This window comes from Entelurus aequoreus, linkage group LG11 (assembly GCF_033978785.1).
Source record: "Entelurus aequoreus isolate RoL-2023_Sb linkage group LG11, RoL_Eaeq_v1.1, whole genome shotgun sequence".
In the NCBI taxonomy this organism is placed as follows: domain Eukaryota; kingdom Metazoa; phylum Chordata; class Actinopteri; order Syngnathiformes; family Syngnathidae; genus Entelurus; species Entelurus aequoreus.
This window is the reverse complement of record NC_084741.1, coordinates 33,775,379-33,793,583: the sequence shown is the minus strand read 5'-3', so window position 1 is coordinate 33,793,583 and position 18,205 is coordinate 33,775,379. Positions and strand designations below refer to the sequence as shown.

Here is an 18,205-nt window from a genome sequence, read left to right as displayed (position 1 = left end):
CTTTATTTATCTTAATTATAAAACTTTCTTTTTAAATTGATTCTCGAAATTTGTGAGTCAATTCAGAATCGGAATAAGTATGTCCTTTAAGAATGTTATGATTGTTCACTCGTTTTCAGCATAATTTATTTTCAACTGTGAAAGTATAATTTTTAGTTTTTTCCTTGCATTAATACACTTTGTTGTGGCTGAATAAAGCCTATTTTAAAAAACTGTTGTGTGCCATGAGGGTCAGATATTTTTTTCTCAGTCTTCTTGTTTATAGTTTTTCATGAATTACTTTTTCTTCGTCAGATTTCCTTACTGTAATTACAGAGTGAAAATTACAACAATTTATTGCAACTTTCACTTTCTACATGAATTGTATTGCAACAAACACCCCCCAAAAAACTACACTTTCCCCGACAATTTTTGGAAAGAACTGCAATTTCAGGAATGTTAATAAAGGCCAGCGAGATGTTTGGGCGGACTGAAAAATTGCTGAAAACGTTGAATTTAACATGCAAATAAAGCTAATTTTAATTGTGGTACTAATGAATCAAAAACGGTACTATACTCTGTTTGAAAAGTACCGGTTCGCCATATTATTATTTTTTAGAGGCATGACAGCGCGTCGTCGTCACGTCATGACATTGCTAGTATTACGAGCAGAGGAGCATGTTTGGCAGCGCACAATCACGGAGTACTTACAAACAGACAGTGTGTAGACAGAAAAGAGAGAATGGATGCATTTTGGCTTAAAAACTAACGATAAAGGTGGAGTTATAACACTGAAACGCCCTCAGAAAGAGGTGCTTAAAGACATGGCTAGCTAGCTAGCAGCAAACATCCATCCGCAGTCGGCAGTGTTTTAGCTACTTCTAAATCACTAATCCTCGCCTCCATGGTGACAAATAAAGTGAGTTTCTTACAAGTATCATCCCTGCAGGTCGAGGAATAGCTAAACATGCTTCACTACACACCGTAGGAGGATACAATAGCTCACCGGCGTCACAGTGTAAACAAATGCCATGGGTGGATCTACACCTAACATCCACTGTAATGATACCAAGTAAAATAGCGTATCTAGTCGATACTACTATGATTACATCAATCATTTTCCATCCATCCATTTTCTACCGCTTATTCCCTTCGGATAGGAAGCCTGGAGCTCAGCTACAATCGGGCGGAAGGCGGGGTACACCCTGGACAAGTCGCCACCTCATCGCAGGGCCAGCACAGATAGACAGACAACATTCACACTCACATTCACACACTAGGGCCAATTTAGTGTTGCCAATCAACCTATCCCCAGGTGCATGTCTTTGGAGGTGGGAGGAAGCCGGAGTACCCGGAGGGAACCCACGCAGTCACGGGGAGAACATGCAAACTCGTCACAGAAAGATCCCGAGGCCGGGATTGAACTCACGACTACTCAGGACCTTCGTATTGTGAGGCAGACGCACTAACCCCTCTCCCACCGTGCTGCAAAATATTTTTTCTTTAAAATTCATATTATATTCATAAACTCGGGAAATAACGTTTCTGGATACATGAGGACTTAAATTATGACCAAAGTATGACCTTGTAACTACTTGGTATCGGATCGATACCTACATTTGTGGTATCATCCAAAACTAATACAAAGTATCAAACAACAAAAGAATAAGTGATTATTACATTTTAACAGAAGTGTAAATAGAACATGTTAAAAGAGAAAGTAAGCAGATATTAACAGTAAATGAACAAGTAGATTAATAATATTTTTTACAGCTTGTTCTTTATATTTTTGACAAAATAATAGAATGGAAAATGACACAATATGTTACTGCATATGTCAGCAGACTAATTAGGAGCCTTTGTTTGCTTACTTACTACTAAAAGACAAGTTGTCTTGTATGTTCACTATTTTATTTAAGGACAAACTTGTTCTTTGATTGCAATAAGAAACATATGTTTAATGTACCCTAAGATTTTTTTGTTCAAATAAAGCCAATAATGCCATTTTTTTGTGGTCCCCTTTATTTAGAAAAGTATCTAAATACATTTTGGTACCAAAATATAGGTATTGAGACAACTGTAATTTGTTGTAATCTTGTGCTTTTGGGAGTTTGGGTTACAAAAACACTGATTATAAATTCCTAAAGTCACAGCAGATGTAATGGCATTGAAAAAAACAACAACCTTAAAACATCGCAACTTTTGCCACAACTTTTTGAAAATGCTGCTGCAAAATCAGGCATTTTAGGCCTCAACAATCATACTAAAGGCTGCGAAGTCCCGGAGGGGCTGATTGGTGACACAAGAGCTCAGCCGAGCATGTGATCATAAAGCAGTGAAGAGGTGAGCGTTCCTCAGCGAGGTGAGGAGCTTTTAATGACAGGTAAACTCAGGTGAAGCCCGGCAGTCTCTGTTACTGCAGGCTGTGATTGCCGCCGCTGCTCCTCAGAAGGAGATGAAATTCCATCCTTGTCTTTGACAAAGGGCCTGACGAGGTGTCACTCAGTCTTATAGTGACGGGCCTCCCATCCAATATTCACTAGCTTCTCAAGCTGTAAATCTACACAGGACAACCCGGACACGGAACACAGTGACCCACTGAGATATCTCAATGTCTGCCTTTCCACAGGCCTGGTTTAAAGTGACACAGGCCTGGCACAAGTCTGAGGGTGGATGGTGCTATGGGACCAGGAGCACACAAGGTCAGTATATCAGAGTGTGCTTACGCCAAAGTTATTTGTTCTCAGTGTCACTACTTGCTTTATTATTTTATCATGTGAGGAACCATATTTGGTAACTTAAGTGAGCGTTTGAAATAAAGTTAACGCATGTGATTAATCACAAAAATGCATTAATCAGGTATAAACGCAGATTATTCTCGCAATTTACTGGCACAAAAAAAAGATTCACATGGTTATCTGAAAATTGCATTATTATGTACAGTAGACATAAATACATTTTGAGTTATGTTTTGGATGTGATCAGTACATTATCTATTAGTGTATATCAGCACATTGTTACTTATAGTGTAACATTGTTCAAAATGTGCACTTTATGTTATACTATACTACAGTTAAAGGCCTACTGAAATTATTTTTTTTTATTTAAACGGGGATAGCAGATCCATTCTATGTGTCATACTTGATCATTTCGCGATATTGCCATATTTTTGCTGAAAGGATTTAGTAGAGAACAACGACGATAAAGATTGCAACTTTTGGTCTCTGATAAAAAAAAGCCTTGCCCCTACCGGAAGTAGCATGACGTAGTCAGTTGATAGCCTCCTCATATTTTCCTATTGTTTTCAATGCAGCTAGAGCGATTCGGACCGAGAAAGCGACGATTACCCCATTAATTTGAGCCAGGATGAAAGATTCGTGGATGAGGAACGTTAGAGTGAAGGACTAGAATGCAGTGCAAGACATCTTTTTTCGCTTTGACTGTAACTTAGGTACAAGCTGGCTCATTAGATTCCACACTCTCCTTTTTCTATTGTGGATCACGGATTTGTATTTTAAACCACCTCGGATACTATATCCTCTTGAAAATGAGAGTAGACAACGCGAAATGGACATTCACAGTGACTTTTATCTCCACGACAATACATCAGCAAAGCACTTTAGGTACGCAGCTAACGTGATAGCATCGTGCTTAACTGCATATGGAAACAAAATAAATAAATCCCTGACTGGAAGGATAGACAGAAGATCAACAATACTATTAAACCAGGGACATGTAAATACACGGTTAATGCTTTCCAGCCTGGCGAAGCTTAAAAATGCTGTTGCTAACGACGCCATTGAAGCAAACCTAGCTACGGAGCTAACGTGATAGCATCGTGCTTAACTGCATATAGAAACAAAATAAATAAATCCCTGACTGAAAGGATAGACAGAAGATCAACAATACTATTAAACCATGGACATGTAAATTCACGGTTAATGCTTTCCAGCTTGGCGAAGCTTAAAAATGATGTTGCTAACGATGCCATTGAAGCTAACTTAGTAACGGGACCTCACAGAGCTATGATAAAAACATTAGCGCTCCACCTACGGCAGCCAGCCCTCATCTGCTCATCAACACCCGTGCTCACCTGCGTTCCAGCGATCGACGGAAGGACGAAGGACTTCACCACGATCATCCGTGCGGTCTGCGGCTAGCGTCGGCTAGCGCATCTGCTATCCGAGTCAAAGTCTTCCTGGTTGTGTTGCTGTAGTCCGCTAATACACCGATCCCACCTACAACTTTCTTCTTTGCAGTCTTCATTGTTCATTAAACAAATTGCAAAAGATTCACCAACACAGATGTCCAGAATACTGTGGAATTATGAGATGAAAACAGAGCTAATTTGTATTGTATTCAATGGGGTACCGATACTTCTGTTTCACTGGCTACGTCACGCGCATACGTCATCATCCAAAGACATTTTCAACCGGAAGTTTAGCGGGATATTTAAAATTGCACTTTATAAGTTAACCCAGCCGTATTGGCATGTGTTGCAATGTTAAGATTTCATCATTGATATATAAACTATCAGACTGCGTGGTCGGTAGTAGTGGGTTTCAGTAGGCCTTTAAGTGTACTGTGTCATGATCCGTGGTCGGATCATGTTTTGTTTAGTTATGTTCTGTTAGTTTTGGACTTTCTTAGTTGTTTTGTGCACTTCAGGGGTTTGTTTCGGTCACCATGGGTAGTAATTGGTTTCACCTGCCTCTGATTAGTGTTCGGCACGTTCACCTGCTGTTGAGCACTAATCAGAGAGCTATTTATTCACGTTGCTCGCCACACTCGGTCTGGCTTCCTTGTTTGCATTCGCAACAGTTACGTTGGCATTCTGGTTTTCGAGTTCATGATTCCTGTGCTAAGCGGTTCCTTAGCTTCTAGTATTCCTGTGCTAAGTAAGTTACCTTAGCTTCCCGTGCGATCGGCACGCATCCCTTTTGTTTTGTTTTTGTCTGTTTGTATCCATTTATGATTTATGATAAATAAATCATCTCCTACCTTCACGTTTTCGTCCGGAGTGTCCGTGTTGCATCTGGAGGAACGATCCCGCATAAAGAAGCGACCCCCACGTGACATACTGTTACCAAGTTTTGAGCAAATAAATGATGTACATTTATCCATCCATCCATCCATTTCCTACCGCTTGTCCCTTTTGTGGTCACAGGTCTCAGCTGCATTCGATTCTAAATAAGACATTTATAAAATGTTCGCATATGACATTATAAATAATAATAATAATAATGATGGATTAGGGCAGCACGGTGTCACAGGGGTTAGTGCATGTGCCTCACAATAGGATGTCCGATAATATCGACATGTCGATATTATCGGCCGATAAATACTTTAAAATGTAATATCGTAAATTATCGGTATCAGGTTTTTTATTATCGGTATCGGTTTATTTTTTTATTTTTTTATTAAATCAACATAAAAAACACAAGATACACTTACAATTAGTGCACCAACCCAAAAAACCTCCCTCCCCCATTTACACCCATTCACACAAAAGGGTTGTTTCTTTCTGTTATTAATATTCTGGTTCCTACATTATATATCAATATATATCAATACAGTCTGCAAGGGATACAGTCCGTAAGCACACATGATTGTGCGTGCTGCTGGTCCACTAATAGTACTAACCTTTAACAGTTAATTTTACTCATTTTCATTAATTACTAGTTTCTATGTAACTGTTTTTATATTGTTTTACTTTCTTTTTTATTCAAGAAAATGTTTTTAATTTATTTATCTTATTTTATTTTATAATTTTTTTTAAAAAGGACCTTATCTTCACCATACCTGGTTGTCCAAATTAGGCATAATAATGTGTTGATTCCACGACTGTATATATAGCGGTATCGGTTGATATCGGTATCTGTAATTAAGAGTTGGACAATATCAGGATATCGGCAAAAAGCCATTATCGGACATCCCTAGTCCTGAGTTCAATCCCGGGCTCGGACTCTGTGTGGAGTTTGCATGTTCTCCCCGTGACTGCGTGGGTTCCCTCCAGGTACTCCGGCTTCCTCCCACCTCCAAAGACATGCACCTGGGGATAGGTTGATTGGCAACACTAAATTGGCCCTAGTGTGTGAATGTGAGTGTGAATGTTGTCTGTCAATCTGTGTTGGGCCTGTGATGAGGTGGCGACTTGTCCAGGGTGTACCCCGCCTTCCGCCCGAATGCAGCTGAGACAGGCTCCAGCACCCCCCGCGACCCCAAAAGGGACAAGCGGTAGAAAATGCATGGATGGATGATGGATTAGATTTATTTATTTTTCTAGACTCTCAATGTGCTTCACAGAGAAGTGAGAACCCATCATTCATTCGCGGTATAGCTCGGTTGGTATAGTGGCCGTGCCAGCAACTTGAGGGCTGCGGGTTCGATCCCCGCTTACGCCATCCTAGTCACTGCCGTTGTGTCCTTGGGCAAGACACTCTACCCACCTGCTCCCAGTGCCACCCACACTGGTTTAAATGTAACTTAGATATTGGGTTTCACTATGTAAAGCGCTTTGAGTCACGAGAGAAAAAGCGCTATATAAAAATAATTCACTTCTCTTCACACCTGGTGGTGGTAAGCTACATTTGTAGCCACAGCTGCCCTGGGGTAGACTGACGGAAGCGTGGCTCCCAGTTTGCGCCTACGGCCCCTCCGACCACCACCCATCATTCATCATTCATTCACCAGTGTGAGCGGCACCGGGGGCAAGGGTGAAGTGTCCTGCCCAAGGACACAACGGCAGTGATTTGGATGGCAAGAAGCGGGGAGCAAACTTGCAACCCTCAAGTTTCTGACATGGCTGCTCTACCCACTACGCCATGCTGCCCTTATGACAATAAAATTGCATTTGTGTCAAATATAATATCGGTCTTATTCAAAGTTGATATAAATTATGCAAGAAAGTAATTACCTGATTAATCAGAATTCAAAAAGTCTGTTTAATCAGATTTTGAAAATGAATAATTTGACAGCACTAATTACACAGTATAAAACACTGATTTGGAGTGACATTTTAGTGACCTATGATGATTTGTATCTACTTTTAAAACACTTCCTTGTGGTCTAGATAATACGTATTATATATGCTTCAGTGTAAATTACGCAAACATTTCGCTCCACAGTCACATTTATAACCTACTTTCTCCGTTTGTTTTATGTTTCCCAGACTGCAAATGAAACGCCCCAGCCTCTCCTAAACTATCATCATAAATGTTATGAAAATAAATTGTTAAATATATATATCTCAAAGACAAACATTACGGCAATTTTTTTTCCAAACACAGTCGAAAATAAACTTCTTAAACATTACATACCTGGTCACAACATTAGTTACACCTGCACATTCTTCGATCGATACAGAACTACAAAAAAAACGATGCTTTTAGCAGCATTTATGTCACTGCATGTTGCACGTCGGTGTAATTAGCATTCTACATCCATCCATCCATTTTCTACCACTTATTCCCTTCGGGGTCGCGGGGGGCGCTGGAGCCTATCTCAGCTACAATCGGGCGGAAGGCGGGGTACACCCTGGACAAGTCGCCACCTCATCGCAGGGCCAACACAGATAGACAGACAACATTCACACTCACATTCACACACTAGGGCCAATTTAGTGTTGCCAATCAACCTATCCCCAGGTGCATGTCTTTGGAGGTGGGAGGAAGCCAGAGTACCCGGAGGGAACCCACGCAGTCACGGGGAGGACATGCAAACTCCACACAGAAAGATCCCGAGGCCGGGATTGAACTCACGACTACTCAGGACCTTCGTATTGTGAGGCAAACGTACAAACCCCTCTGCCACCGTGCTGCCGTGCATTCTACAACAACTACTTTGGGGATAAATCATCAGTCAATCAATCAATCAAAGTATATTGTAATGCCCCGCAGTGGAGAAGGAGTCACACAGACGAGGATGCGATGCTCAATCGCTTTATTAACAAGCGGTAACTCGTTGTAGTTCCAAAAAATAACGCACACACATACAAGAGCTGCTGTTAGCCACAACTCACGCTCACACACACTCAAGTTCTCCGCCAACTCACCCGCGCATGCGCGCTTCCCAAACCCTTAAAGACACAGTCCACTAATGCAAATATCACAGATATTACACTGCCTCCCCCTTTATGAAGCCCCTCGCCCCGAGGGGTCAACAAGAAAATCCCTGAACCTCGGCGGTCTACGCCTCTGTCTTTGTGGCCGGTCCTGTTCTGACTCAGGTCCATCAACACGTGGCACTAGCGGCTGAACAGGGACAACAATGGTGGAATATGGGGAACCTTGATCCACTAACTGTCCATTGCCATCTGGTGAGGCAGGCGCCCTCTCAAACTGAGGAACTTCTCTGCCCCTGTAGGGTGCCAAACGGTCTCTATGCAGGACAACTTTTCGTCCCTTAGGGGGCACTGCAACTCTATAGACTACTTCCCCCACCCTCTCAAGCACCCTACACGGACCGTCCCAATGACTGTCCAACTTGGGGCAACGTCCTTTTTTCCTTTTTGGTGTGTACACCCAGACCAGCTCGTCAGGCGTAAAGTCCCGGCCCTTGCTCCGCATGTCATGGTTCCTCTTTTGCCTCAAACCAGCCTTCCCCAACTGGTCTCGTGCAAAGGAATGTGCCGCTTCCATCCGATCCTGCAACTTCCGAGCGTACTCCAGTCCCGGCCGATCCTCGGTACTGCCTGGTGGTCTCCCAAACGGCAACTCAGCAGGTGTCCGGATCTCCCGACCCAACATCAGTAGGGCAGGGGTGCAGCTTGTGGAACTTTGAACCGCGGAACGGTATGCCATCAGCACTAGTGGAATATGCCGGTCCCAGTCATGCTGATGGTTGGCGGTGAGGATGGCTAGCTGCTGCTGCATGGTGCGGTTAAACCGCTCCACTAGTCCATCACTTTGCGGATGCAAGGGAGTCGTGCGTGTCTTTTGCATGTCCAGTCTTTCACACAGGGCAGCAAAAACCCTGGATTCAAAATTCCTGCCCTGGTCGCTGTGGAGGATATCTGCCGTTCCAAAGCGACTGAACATGCCCTCCAGTAAGGCATCAGCCACTGTCTCCGCTTCTTGGTTCGGCAGTGCGTACGCCTCCGGCCACTTAGTAAAATAATCCATCGCGCAAAGCACATACTTGTTTCCTCTGTCTGTTACGGGAAAAGGGCCCATAATGTCCACAGCTACTCTCTCCATGGGTGCTCCAACCCCTTGCTGCTGAAGCGGTGCGTGTGACCGGTCCTGGGGTCCCTTGTAGGCTGCACACTCATCACAGCGCCGACAGAAGTCCTCCACGTCCCGCCGGTGCTGACCCCAGTAGAACCCTTGGCGCAACCGACGGAGCGTCTTTGTGCTGCCAAAATGCCCTGAGCCCGTGCCCCCATGACACGCCTTCAGCACTGCGTCCCTCAGAGTCTTCGGTACCACCACCTGCCATCTCTCCTCCCCGGTGGCCGGCTCCTTCCACGCACGCTGCAGTACGTCGTCCCTGATGCGCAGCACAGCAAACTTACTCCACAGGCCCTTGGTGCCGACTGACAGCCCCAACACGCCATCCCAGGGTGGTCTCCTACCACTCTGGACCCATTGCCGCACTGGTTTGAGATCGCTGTCTTCCCCTTGCCTGGCCGCCCATTCTGCAGCGTCCACAGTCTCCAAGGTGCAGCATGAAGGCCCGTCAGCGATCTCATCTCCGCGCAGCTCCTTCTCTCTGACGTCTCGCCGGTCACAGTAGCTACAGCCATCAATAGCACACGGCCGCCGAGAGAGAGCATCTGCATTGGCGTGCTGCGCCCCAGCACGATGACACACACTAAAGTGGAAAGACTGCAGCTCCTCCAGCCATCGCGCCACCTGACCCTCTGGTTCACGAAACGACATCAGCCATTGAAGTGCTGCATGATCTGTTCTGATGGTGAAGGACACGCCACACAAGTAGTACTTGAAATGGCGTACAGCCAACACAACAGCTAACAGTTCACGTCTGGTCACACAGTACCGCCGCTCACTCTTGTTGAAGGTGCGGCTGAAGTAAGCCAGCACCCGTTCACCTTCTGGGCCCACCTGCGACAGCACCGCGCCCATTCCAACATTACTGGCGTCCGTGTCCAACACAAAAGGTTTAGCTGGGTCTGGAGTAGTGAGGACAGGAGCATTTATGAGGGCCTTCTTGAGGCCAGAAAATGCCTCGTGACAGTCCGGCGTCCACACGAACATCTGATCGTTCTGAAGGAGGCTAAACAACGGGGCGCCACTGCAGGAAAATCCCTTTACAAAACGCCGATAATATGAGGCAAGTCCCAAGAAGCTTTTTAGCTGCTTTTGGTCCTTCGGAATTGGCCAGTCTCTGATAGCGCTGATCTTCTCCTCCAGCGTGCTGATGCCGCTCCCGTCCACCTTATGGCCCAGAAACTCCACCTCCCGCCGCATGAAATGGCATTTCTCTGGGTGGAGTTTCAGTCCAGCTGCCGCAATCCTTTCCAGTACCAGCCTCAAGGAATCAAGGGCTGACTGAAAGGACCGTCCATGGACGAGGACATCGTCCAAGTAGACCAAGCACTCTTGCCTGGGGATGTTAGCGAGCACTGTGTCCATCAGTCGCTCAAATGTCCCTGGTGCGTTGCAGAGCCCAAAGCTCATGACCTTGAATTGCCAGTGGCCCCTGGTGGTGCAGAACGCTGTCTTCTGTCGTGACTCAGGGGTGAGTGGAACCTGCCAGTATCCACTGCGCAGGTCGAGCGACGAGAACCACGAGGACCCCGAGACCAGGTCCAACGTCTCATCAACCCGCGGGAGTGGGTAACAATCCTTTTTTGTCACCTTATTCAGCGGCCTGTAATCCACACAGAACCGCGGTCTTGTGCTGTTCTTCCTGGGAACCATGACCACGGCAGACGCCCACGGACTGTCAGAGGGTTCTATGATTCCCGCCTCGAGCATGGCGTGGACCTCTCTATCAGCCGCCTCCTGCCGGATCATGGGAAGGCGACGGGGGCGCACCTTGACTGGCCGCGCATCCCCAGTGTCGATGTGGTGTTCAACCAGATGGGTGAGACCCACCTCATTTTCATTGAGGGCGAAAATGTCCTTAAAGTCCCACAATACGTGCCACAGCTGCTCGCGCTGCTCCCCTTCGAGGCTGACGCAGTTCTTTTCCCAGATGGAGCGGACCGCTACTGTTCGGTCCTCATTTTGCCGTTGTTGGTTTAGCGCTACTGTTGTGGACGGCCCGAATGACGTCGCCCCCCACCTTGGACTTGATTCTTCAGGGCGAGCGGACTCTGCCCCCATTACCGGTGGCTGCTGCGTGGTGGATGTTGTCCTCTTGGCTGCGAGCTCCCTGATTGCCTCATCCCTCTCTATGGGGGGCCTGACAGCCTCTTCCCAGGTTGTCGGACTGGCGACTGCGGTGTTGACGGACACAGCCACAGTCCGTTCAGTAGGAGCGGTCAGCTTTACTCGCTGGCCACTCGGCAAAACGAGCACCGCAGACCCCAGGTCTATTACACATCTTGTGGCTTTCAAAAAGTCTCGACCAAGTATACATGGGTCGCTCACATCCGCCACCCAAGCGGAAAATGTCGCTGACAAGCCTCCGATTACGAACATAAAAGTCGCTCTGCCTTTCATCTGGGCTATTTCCCCTGTCACTGTCTTTAATCTGGTGAGACTTGGTTCTAAAACGGTTCCAGCTGGAACAACGTCCGGTCTCACAATCGTGGCTGACGATCCAGTATCAACCAGGGCTGTGCAGGCCATGCCCCCAATCTGCACGAAAACATGACATGGGTCCCCCACTTCTGTCCAGCCCACAGTCACAACAGTCTCGTCACTCAAGGGCTGGTGCTCCCGGTAACTGGCTAAAGGGGTCCGTGTCGTCCGGGCTACACAGACCCTCTCCCGTTTCCCTGCTGGTCCTTCTTATTTGGACAGCGCCGCAGCAGGTGGCCAAGTTGTCCACACCCCCAGCAGACAGCAGTGCACGCTCGTCTGTCCTTCTTTTCCTCATACTGGGTTGGGCGGGTCTGCAGCGCACATACAAGTTCCTCCACCCACGCCGGTCTTTGTTCCGCTTCCTGCGTAAACGATGCAGCCGAAACTGGGCGGGAAAATGTCTCAAGTGCTGCCCCAGTGGCGATCTCTCTCTCCATAGCAAGTTCGAGTGCATCTGCCAGGGATGTGGGGTGGGCGAGCTGGACGCGCAAGCGCAGTTCATCAGGTTTAAGTGCTTGGATGAATTGATCACGTATCAGTTCGTTTTGGATTGCGTTCGGCATTCCGATATACGCACGCCGACCCAGCCTCTCGATCCCATGAGCCAGGCACGGAAGCGACTCACCCGGTAGTCTGACACGTTGCTTAAACTCACAGCGTAAAGAGTCCCTCAAGTCAAACTCTCCAAAACGCCTTTGCAGTGCAGCAACCAGCGCACTGTAATCAAGTCTCTCTTCCGGGTTCAGCAGGAGCAAACAGGACGCAGCTTCTTCCGTCAGTGACAAAGCCAACTGTATTGCCTTCACTTCCTCAGTCCAGCCTGCTTTATTAGCCACAAGCTCAAACTGAATTTTATAAGCTTCCCAGCTTCCTTTCCCGGAAAACTTCAGCGTCCTCAATGCTTCCCACACAAACTCATGGCCGCCGCCATGTTTGTTTACATTCTGCGGCGGCGGCGCATGCGCTCCTGCGTCATGACGCCGCTCTGTCATGGCGGTACTGTTGTCCATGTGGCGCGAAACGCTGGCTTCATGGCGTCCGTGCTCGGCGCAAACTGCGTCCGGCATGTCAATCGCACACTCTCCAGTTCCTCTCTCTACCTTCACTCGAGCGCTGCGGTCGGCGAACATCCTCGCTCCACAATGCGGCCGGCAGCGGGTTGAAATCGAAGCACTTCTGACACCAATGTAATGCCCCGCAGTGGAGAAGGAGTCACACAGACGAGGATGCGATGCTCAATCGCTTTATTAACAAGCGGTAACTCGTTGTAGTTCCAAAAAATAACGCACACACATACAAGAGCTGCTGTTAGCCACAACTCACGCTCACACACACTCAAGTTCTCCGCCAACTCACCCGCACATGCGCGCTTCCCAAACCCTTAAAGACACAGTCCACTAATGCAAATATCACAGATATTACAATATTTACATAGCCCTTAATCACAAATGCCTCCAAGGGCTTCACAAACCACAACGACATCCTTGGATCTGATCCCACATCCGGGCAAGAAAAAACTCAACCCAATGAGAACTATGAGGGACCGCAAGTAGGGTAGGGTTAATAATGTGAGAGTCCACTCTATAGGGAGGTGATCCACAACCTGATATTTTTTAGCCTAAATAGCAGATTTTGGGTGCTAAGGAGATCCAACTGTAGTGAAACACTATTTCTAAGTGCTAAACAAGAAATACAAAAAACAAACATAATAGAACAATCACTTACTGTACAGATACAGACTAACGCCGTGGCGAAGTTGGTAGAGTGGCCGTGCCAGCAATCGGAGGGTTGCTGGTTACTGGGGCTCAATCCCCACCTTCTACCATCCTAGTCACGTCCGTTGTGTCCTTGGGCAAGACACTTCACCCTTGCTCCTGATGGGTGCTGGTTAGCGCTTTGCATGGCAGCTCCCACCATCAGTGTGTGAATGTGTGTGTGAATGGGTGAATGTGGAAATACTGTCAAAGCGCTTTGAGTACCTTGAAGGTATAAAAGCGCTATACAAGTATAACCCATTTATCATTTATAATGGGATGTTTATATATTTCAGCACAACACTTGTTCTCCCCTTTTAGACTTAGACTTACTTAGACAAACTTTATTGATCCACAAGGGAAATTGTTCCACACAGTAGCTCAGTTACAAAGGATGGAAAGCATAATGCAGGTATAAAGTAGACTAAAAATGATAATGATATATTGCATAACATACAATATATATGTATTAGATTTTAGATTATGCATCCATCATAATTCTCACTAATCGAGTAAAAAATGCTGGGAGCACACAAACATCTTGTCGCATCTTCCTAGCGATGTCATCGGGTCTAAATTTTATGTCAAACTTGACCAACTTCTCGGCTTATGACCACAACCTTCTGCTATACAGGTGAGAGGCATGAGTTATAATCCAGCACGAACTTTCACCAACTGAAAATGCAATTCAGCAGCAGCGCCTCAGTATGTCAATTGCTGCAGGAGTTACTGTCCTTCTCTGTGATCAATGCACGGCGTTACTAAAAGTAGTTCCTCTGCGTTAGCTCTTATAATAACAATGTGGATAATACTTGGTTAATATGCATGTCACGGCATGTCAATGGAGTATTGTTGACGGTTTTTGGACATTTTCCCACATAGGGATTGTGAATGACAGCCATAAAAGAGTGACCAATTTTAATTCCTTTGCTTTCAATGGGAATGTTTTTGGTGTTTAGGAAGGAATGTTTCCCACCTCAGATGTTCCACTGTATTTCACTCCACAACGCAGATTGCTGGTGTTGTTATTACACACCTGTGGCATGACTGAGAATCCCCCCCCCCACACACACACACACACACACACACAACGCAGTCCCCGCAGCAATTTTAGAACATGAAATGTTAAACTATTGTTCAAGCCTCAGTAGTGTCTACCGAGGCTTTGACAATGACCTCATCTGTGCCATGTTCTGCTAGGGGACAATGCAAAACGTGGGCCGCCATACCCCTGATTGAAAAAGTAACAAAACACTAACATTACCTCAGAGACTAGCGAGGATGACAATCGGCTTAACGAAGACAGGTCGAGCACATTGCTACAATGGAGGCACACTTGATGTGAGAAGATACAAAGTGAAGATGTTTCGACTGATGGTGCGTCACGTGACATTGACCTGTGTTCAGTTTGTCCTGCGTGCTGGACTGAATTCCTACTCACCCTATCTGTCTATTAGTGGATGGAGCCTGAGTGATGACGGAGCTGGACTGAGGAGAGGGTAGCGCCTGCTGGATCACTATGCTGGTATCATGGTTGCCCATTCTGGAGTGGGCCTGCTGGTGTTGGCCTTGGCCCCCCGGGCCGTGCAGAGAGATGCTCTTAAAAAGAAAAGAAAAACAGTAATTAGGTCAAAATATTTTTTTTTTTAATTGTTCAACTTTTAATGAGAGAGACACTTGAATCAATCAATCAATCAATGTTTATTTATATATCCCTAAATCACAAGTGTCTCAAAGGGCTGTACAAGCCACAACGACATCCTCGATGAAATGTAAACGCTAAAAGACAAATACTGGTGTACATTTAATTTTCTTATTATTTATCATGTCATTATTTTCTATATTGTTTTTTACATGTGTGTTTCTTTATAACTATATGTCATAATATCAGAAGTACGTAATTCATTCATTTTCTACCAGCGAGGGTTACAGTGTGAGTGTGCTGGAGCCTATCCCAGCTGACTGAAGCATTTTCAATGTCACAAAAAAGTGAGTAGAATGTAATCTATTGAATTACACTACTGCAAACTGAAGTGTGTGTCGAATATCTACATAGGTATGTATTAATGTATCTTTGTGAGTTTTCCTAGGAACATGTGCTTTTGTGAGGTTTGCAAACACAAAAAAAAGTTTTTTTACTCAGTATGACAGTATTGTCCCTAGAATCCTGAGATAATGCAAAAAAAGCAATAAAACATGTATTCAAGGATAAGATAGATAGATAGATAGATAGATAGATAGATAGATAGATAGATAGATAGATAGATAGATAGATAGATAGATAGATAGATAGATAGATAGATAGATAGATAGATAGATAGATAGATAGATAGATAGATAGATAGATAGATAGATAGATAGATAGATAGATAGATAGATAGATAGATAGATAGATAGATAGATAGATAGATAGATAGATAGATAGTACTTTATTGATTCCTTCAGGAGAGTTCTCTCAGGAAAATTTAAATTCCCGCAGCAGTGTACAGAATTGAGATAGAATTTAAAAAGTAAGTAAAAAGTAAATAATGGGAGTATAAAGGGAAATAAAATAAGAAATATTACAATAAAAAAAAATAAAAAAAAGCAACAATAAGAATACAAATATAACAGTAAAAATAAGAATATAACAAGAGAAACTATGCAGTAGTGACTATGTTATGAAAATGTATTGCACTGGTAATTGCGCTGTTTTTTGTTGCAATTTTTTTCAGTATTGTTATTGTTTTGCATCCCCTGTCATCCTACTACGCCCCCCCCCCCCCCCCTCCTCTTTTTTTTTAGTCTATTAGTCCTGCACTTGGGATGAAGCAGTCTAGCACTGAACAGGCTCCTCTGGCTTCTGATAACGCTATGCAGAGGGTGACTGGTATCATGCTCAGTAGATAACTCCTAAACCAAACAGGCAACATGTCTAATAATGCCTGTATTAATGTATCTTTGTGAGTTTTACTAGAAACATTTTTTTTGTAAGGTTTGCAAACAGAAAAAAGAGTTTTTTTACTCAGTATGACAGTAATGTTCTTAAAATACTGAGATAATGCGAAAAAAGCAATACAACATTTTTTCAAGCAAAACATGCAATATGTCTAATACTGCCTGTATTAATGTACCTTTGTGGGTTTTACTAGAAACATGTGCTTTTTTAAGGTTTGCAAACACCAAAATGTGTTTTTTTACTCAATATGACAGTAATGTTCCTAGAATCCTAAGATAATGCAAAAAAAGCAATAAAAAATATATTCAATCATAAATCCTAAACCAAACATGCAATATGTCTAATAACACCTGTAAAATGTCTCACCCGCTTGCAGTTCCTTTATGTTACATATGGTAATGATTTCCAATTGTTATGTACCCTGTGAAATTAATCTCTAAACCAGAGGTTTCAAAGCTTTTTACACCGAGGGCGGCATTCAGAAAAATTTAAGGATACAAGGGCACTTTAATATTCAACCGTTCATTCAACACGCCAAACACGATCTAAAGTACAGTGCTGTACACATTGATAATACCATCTGTCATGACTACAACAAAACTAATATTTTATCTTTTTTTTTTAACTAAAGTTTGTATTGGCAAATAGAAATCAAAACTTTTCTGACACAATAACAAACTAATAATACATTCAACTCCCTACGATTTTTATGCTCAGAAATACATCTTAATACATTAATAAATAGAAGTAATAATTTAATAATCGTATATTTTATTTTAAAACACGAAATTAAATAAAAAAAATCACAAATAATAATGATTGAATTTTTCCGTTAATTAGCGTAAAGAAACAATAAAATACTGTGATATTGGTTATTGAATGCTATGCTATGCAAACTTGTTTTGTTATTTTTAGTACGACCCTGATCTGAAATGTTGTGGGCCACCTTCCATTTATTTTTAAAATATTCCAGTGCTTCTCAAATATTTTCTGTTACACCCTCTCTAGGAAGAAGAAAATATTTTGTGCCCTGCCCCATTCTCCATCGTGACTATAAATACCGGTAGTATCATTTGTTACATTCCATCCATCCATTTTCTACCGCTTATCCCTTTTGGGGTCACGGGGGTTGCTGGAGCCTATCTCAGCTACAATCGGGCGGAAGGCGGGGTTACATTTTAATTTTAAATTTCAATTGCTGGTAAATAACTTATATTTACACTTCTTTGAAGCCCTCACATTTTTTAAAACCAATGGTCATATTCACATGACAGAAATCCTAATGTCAACACTAATATTGCCTGTACAGAAAATGAAAAAGGTGATTTCTACTTATATTACGTCCAATGGGAAAAATATTTTGAAATGTAAACAAATCAGAGGTTGCATTAAATGATGACCTTTAAAGGGGAACTGAACTTTTTGGGGAATTTTGCCTATCGTTTACAATCATTATAAAAGACATGACGACAGATGGAATTTTTTTTTAATGCATTCTAAATAATATCCATCCATTTTCTACCGCTTGTCCCTTATGGGGTCGCGGGGGGTGCTGGAGCCTATCTCAGCTGCATTCGGGCGGAAGGCGGGGTACACCCTGGACAAGTCGCCACCTCATCTTCTAAATTCTAAATAATAAACAAACATAAATAAAAGTCCGCTTACAGCGGAGCCAATGGGAGCTCCACTATTTCGCTCATAAAATCCAATAAATAACTATTAAAAAACTGCAAACAATACTACATTTACATTTCGTGATTTGTATATTACCCAAGTATTAGTGATATTGTTGTTATCGCAGACAAACTATTTATAGCGGC

General features: G+C 43.9%; 1 protein-coding gene across 1 annotated transcript in view; it reads right to left on the bottom strand.

Annotated features, from left to right (window-relative positions):
* Positions 1-18,205, bottom strand: part of creb5b (cAMP responsive element binding protein 5b) — a 161,995-nt gene that overhangs the window by 101,344 nt on the left and 42,446 nt on the right. The window contains exon 5 of the mRNA XM_062063041.1: positions 14,889-15,046. Within this exon, the coding sequence (XP_061919025.1) occupies positions 14,889-15,046 (158 nt within the window). The remainder of the gene's footprint in view (positions 1-14,888; positions 15,047-18,205) is intronic.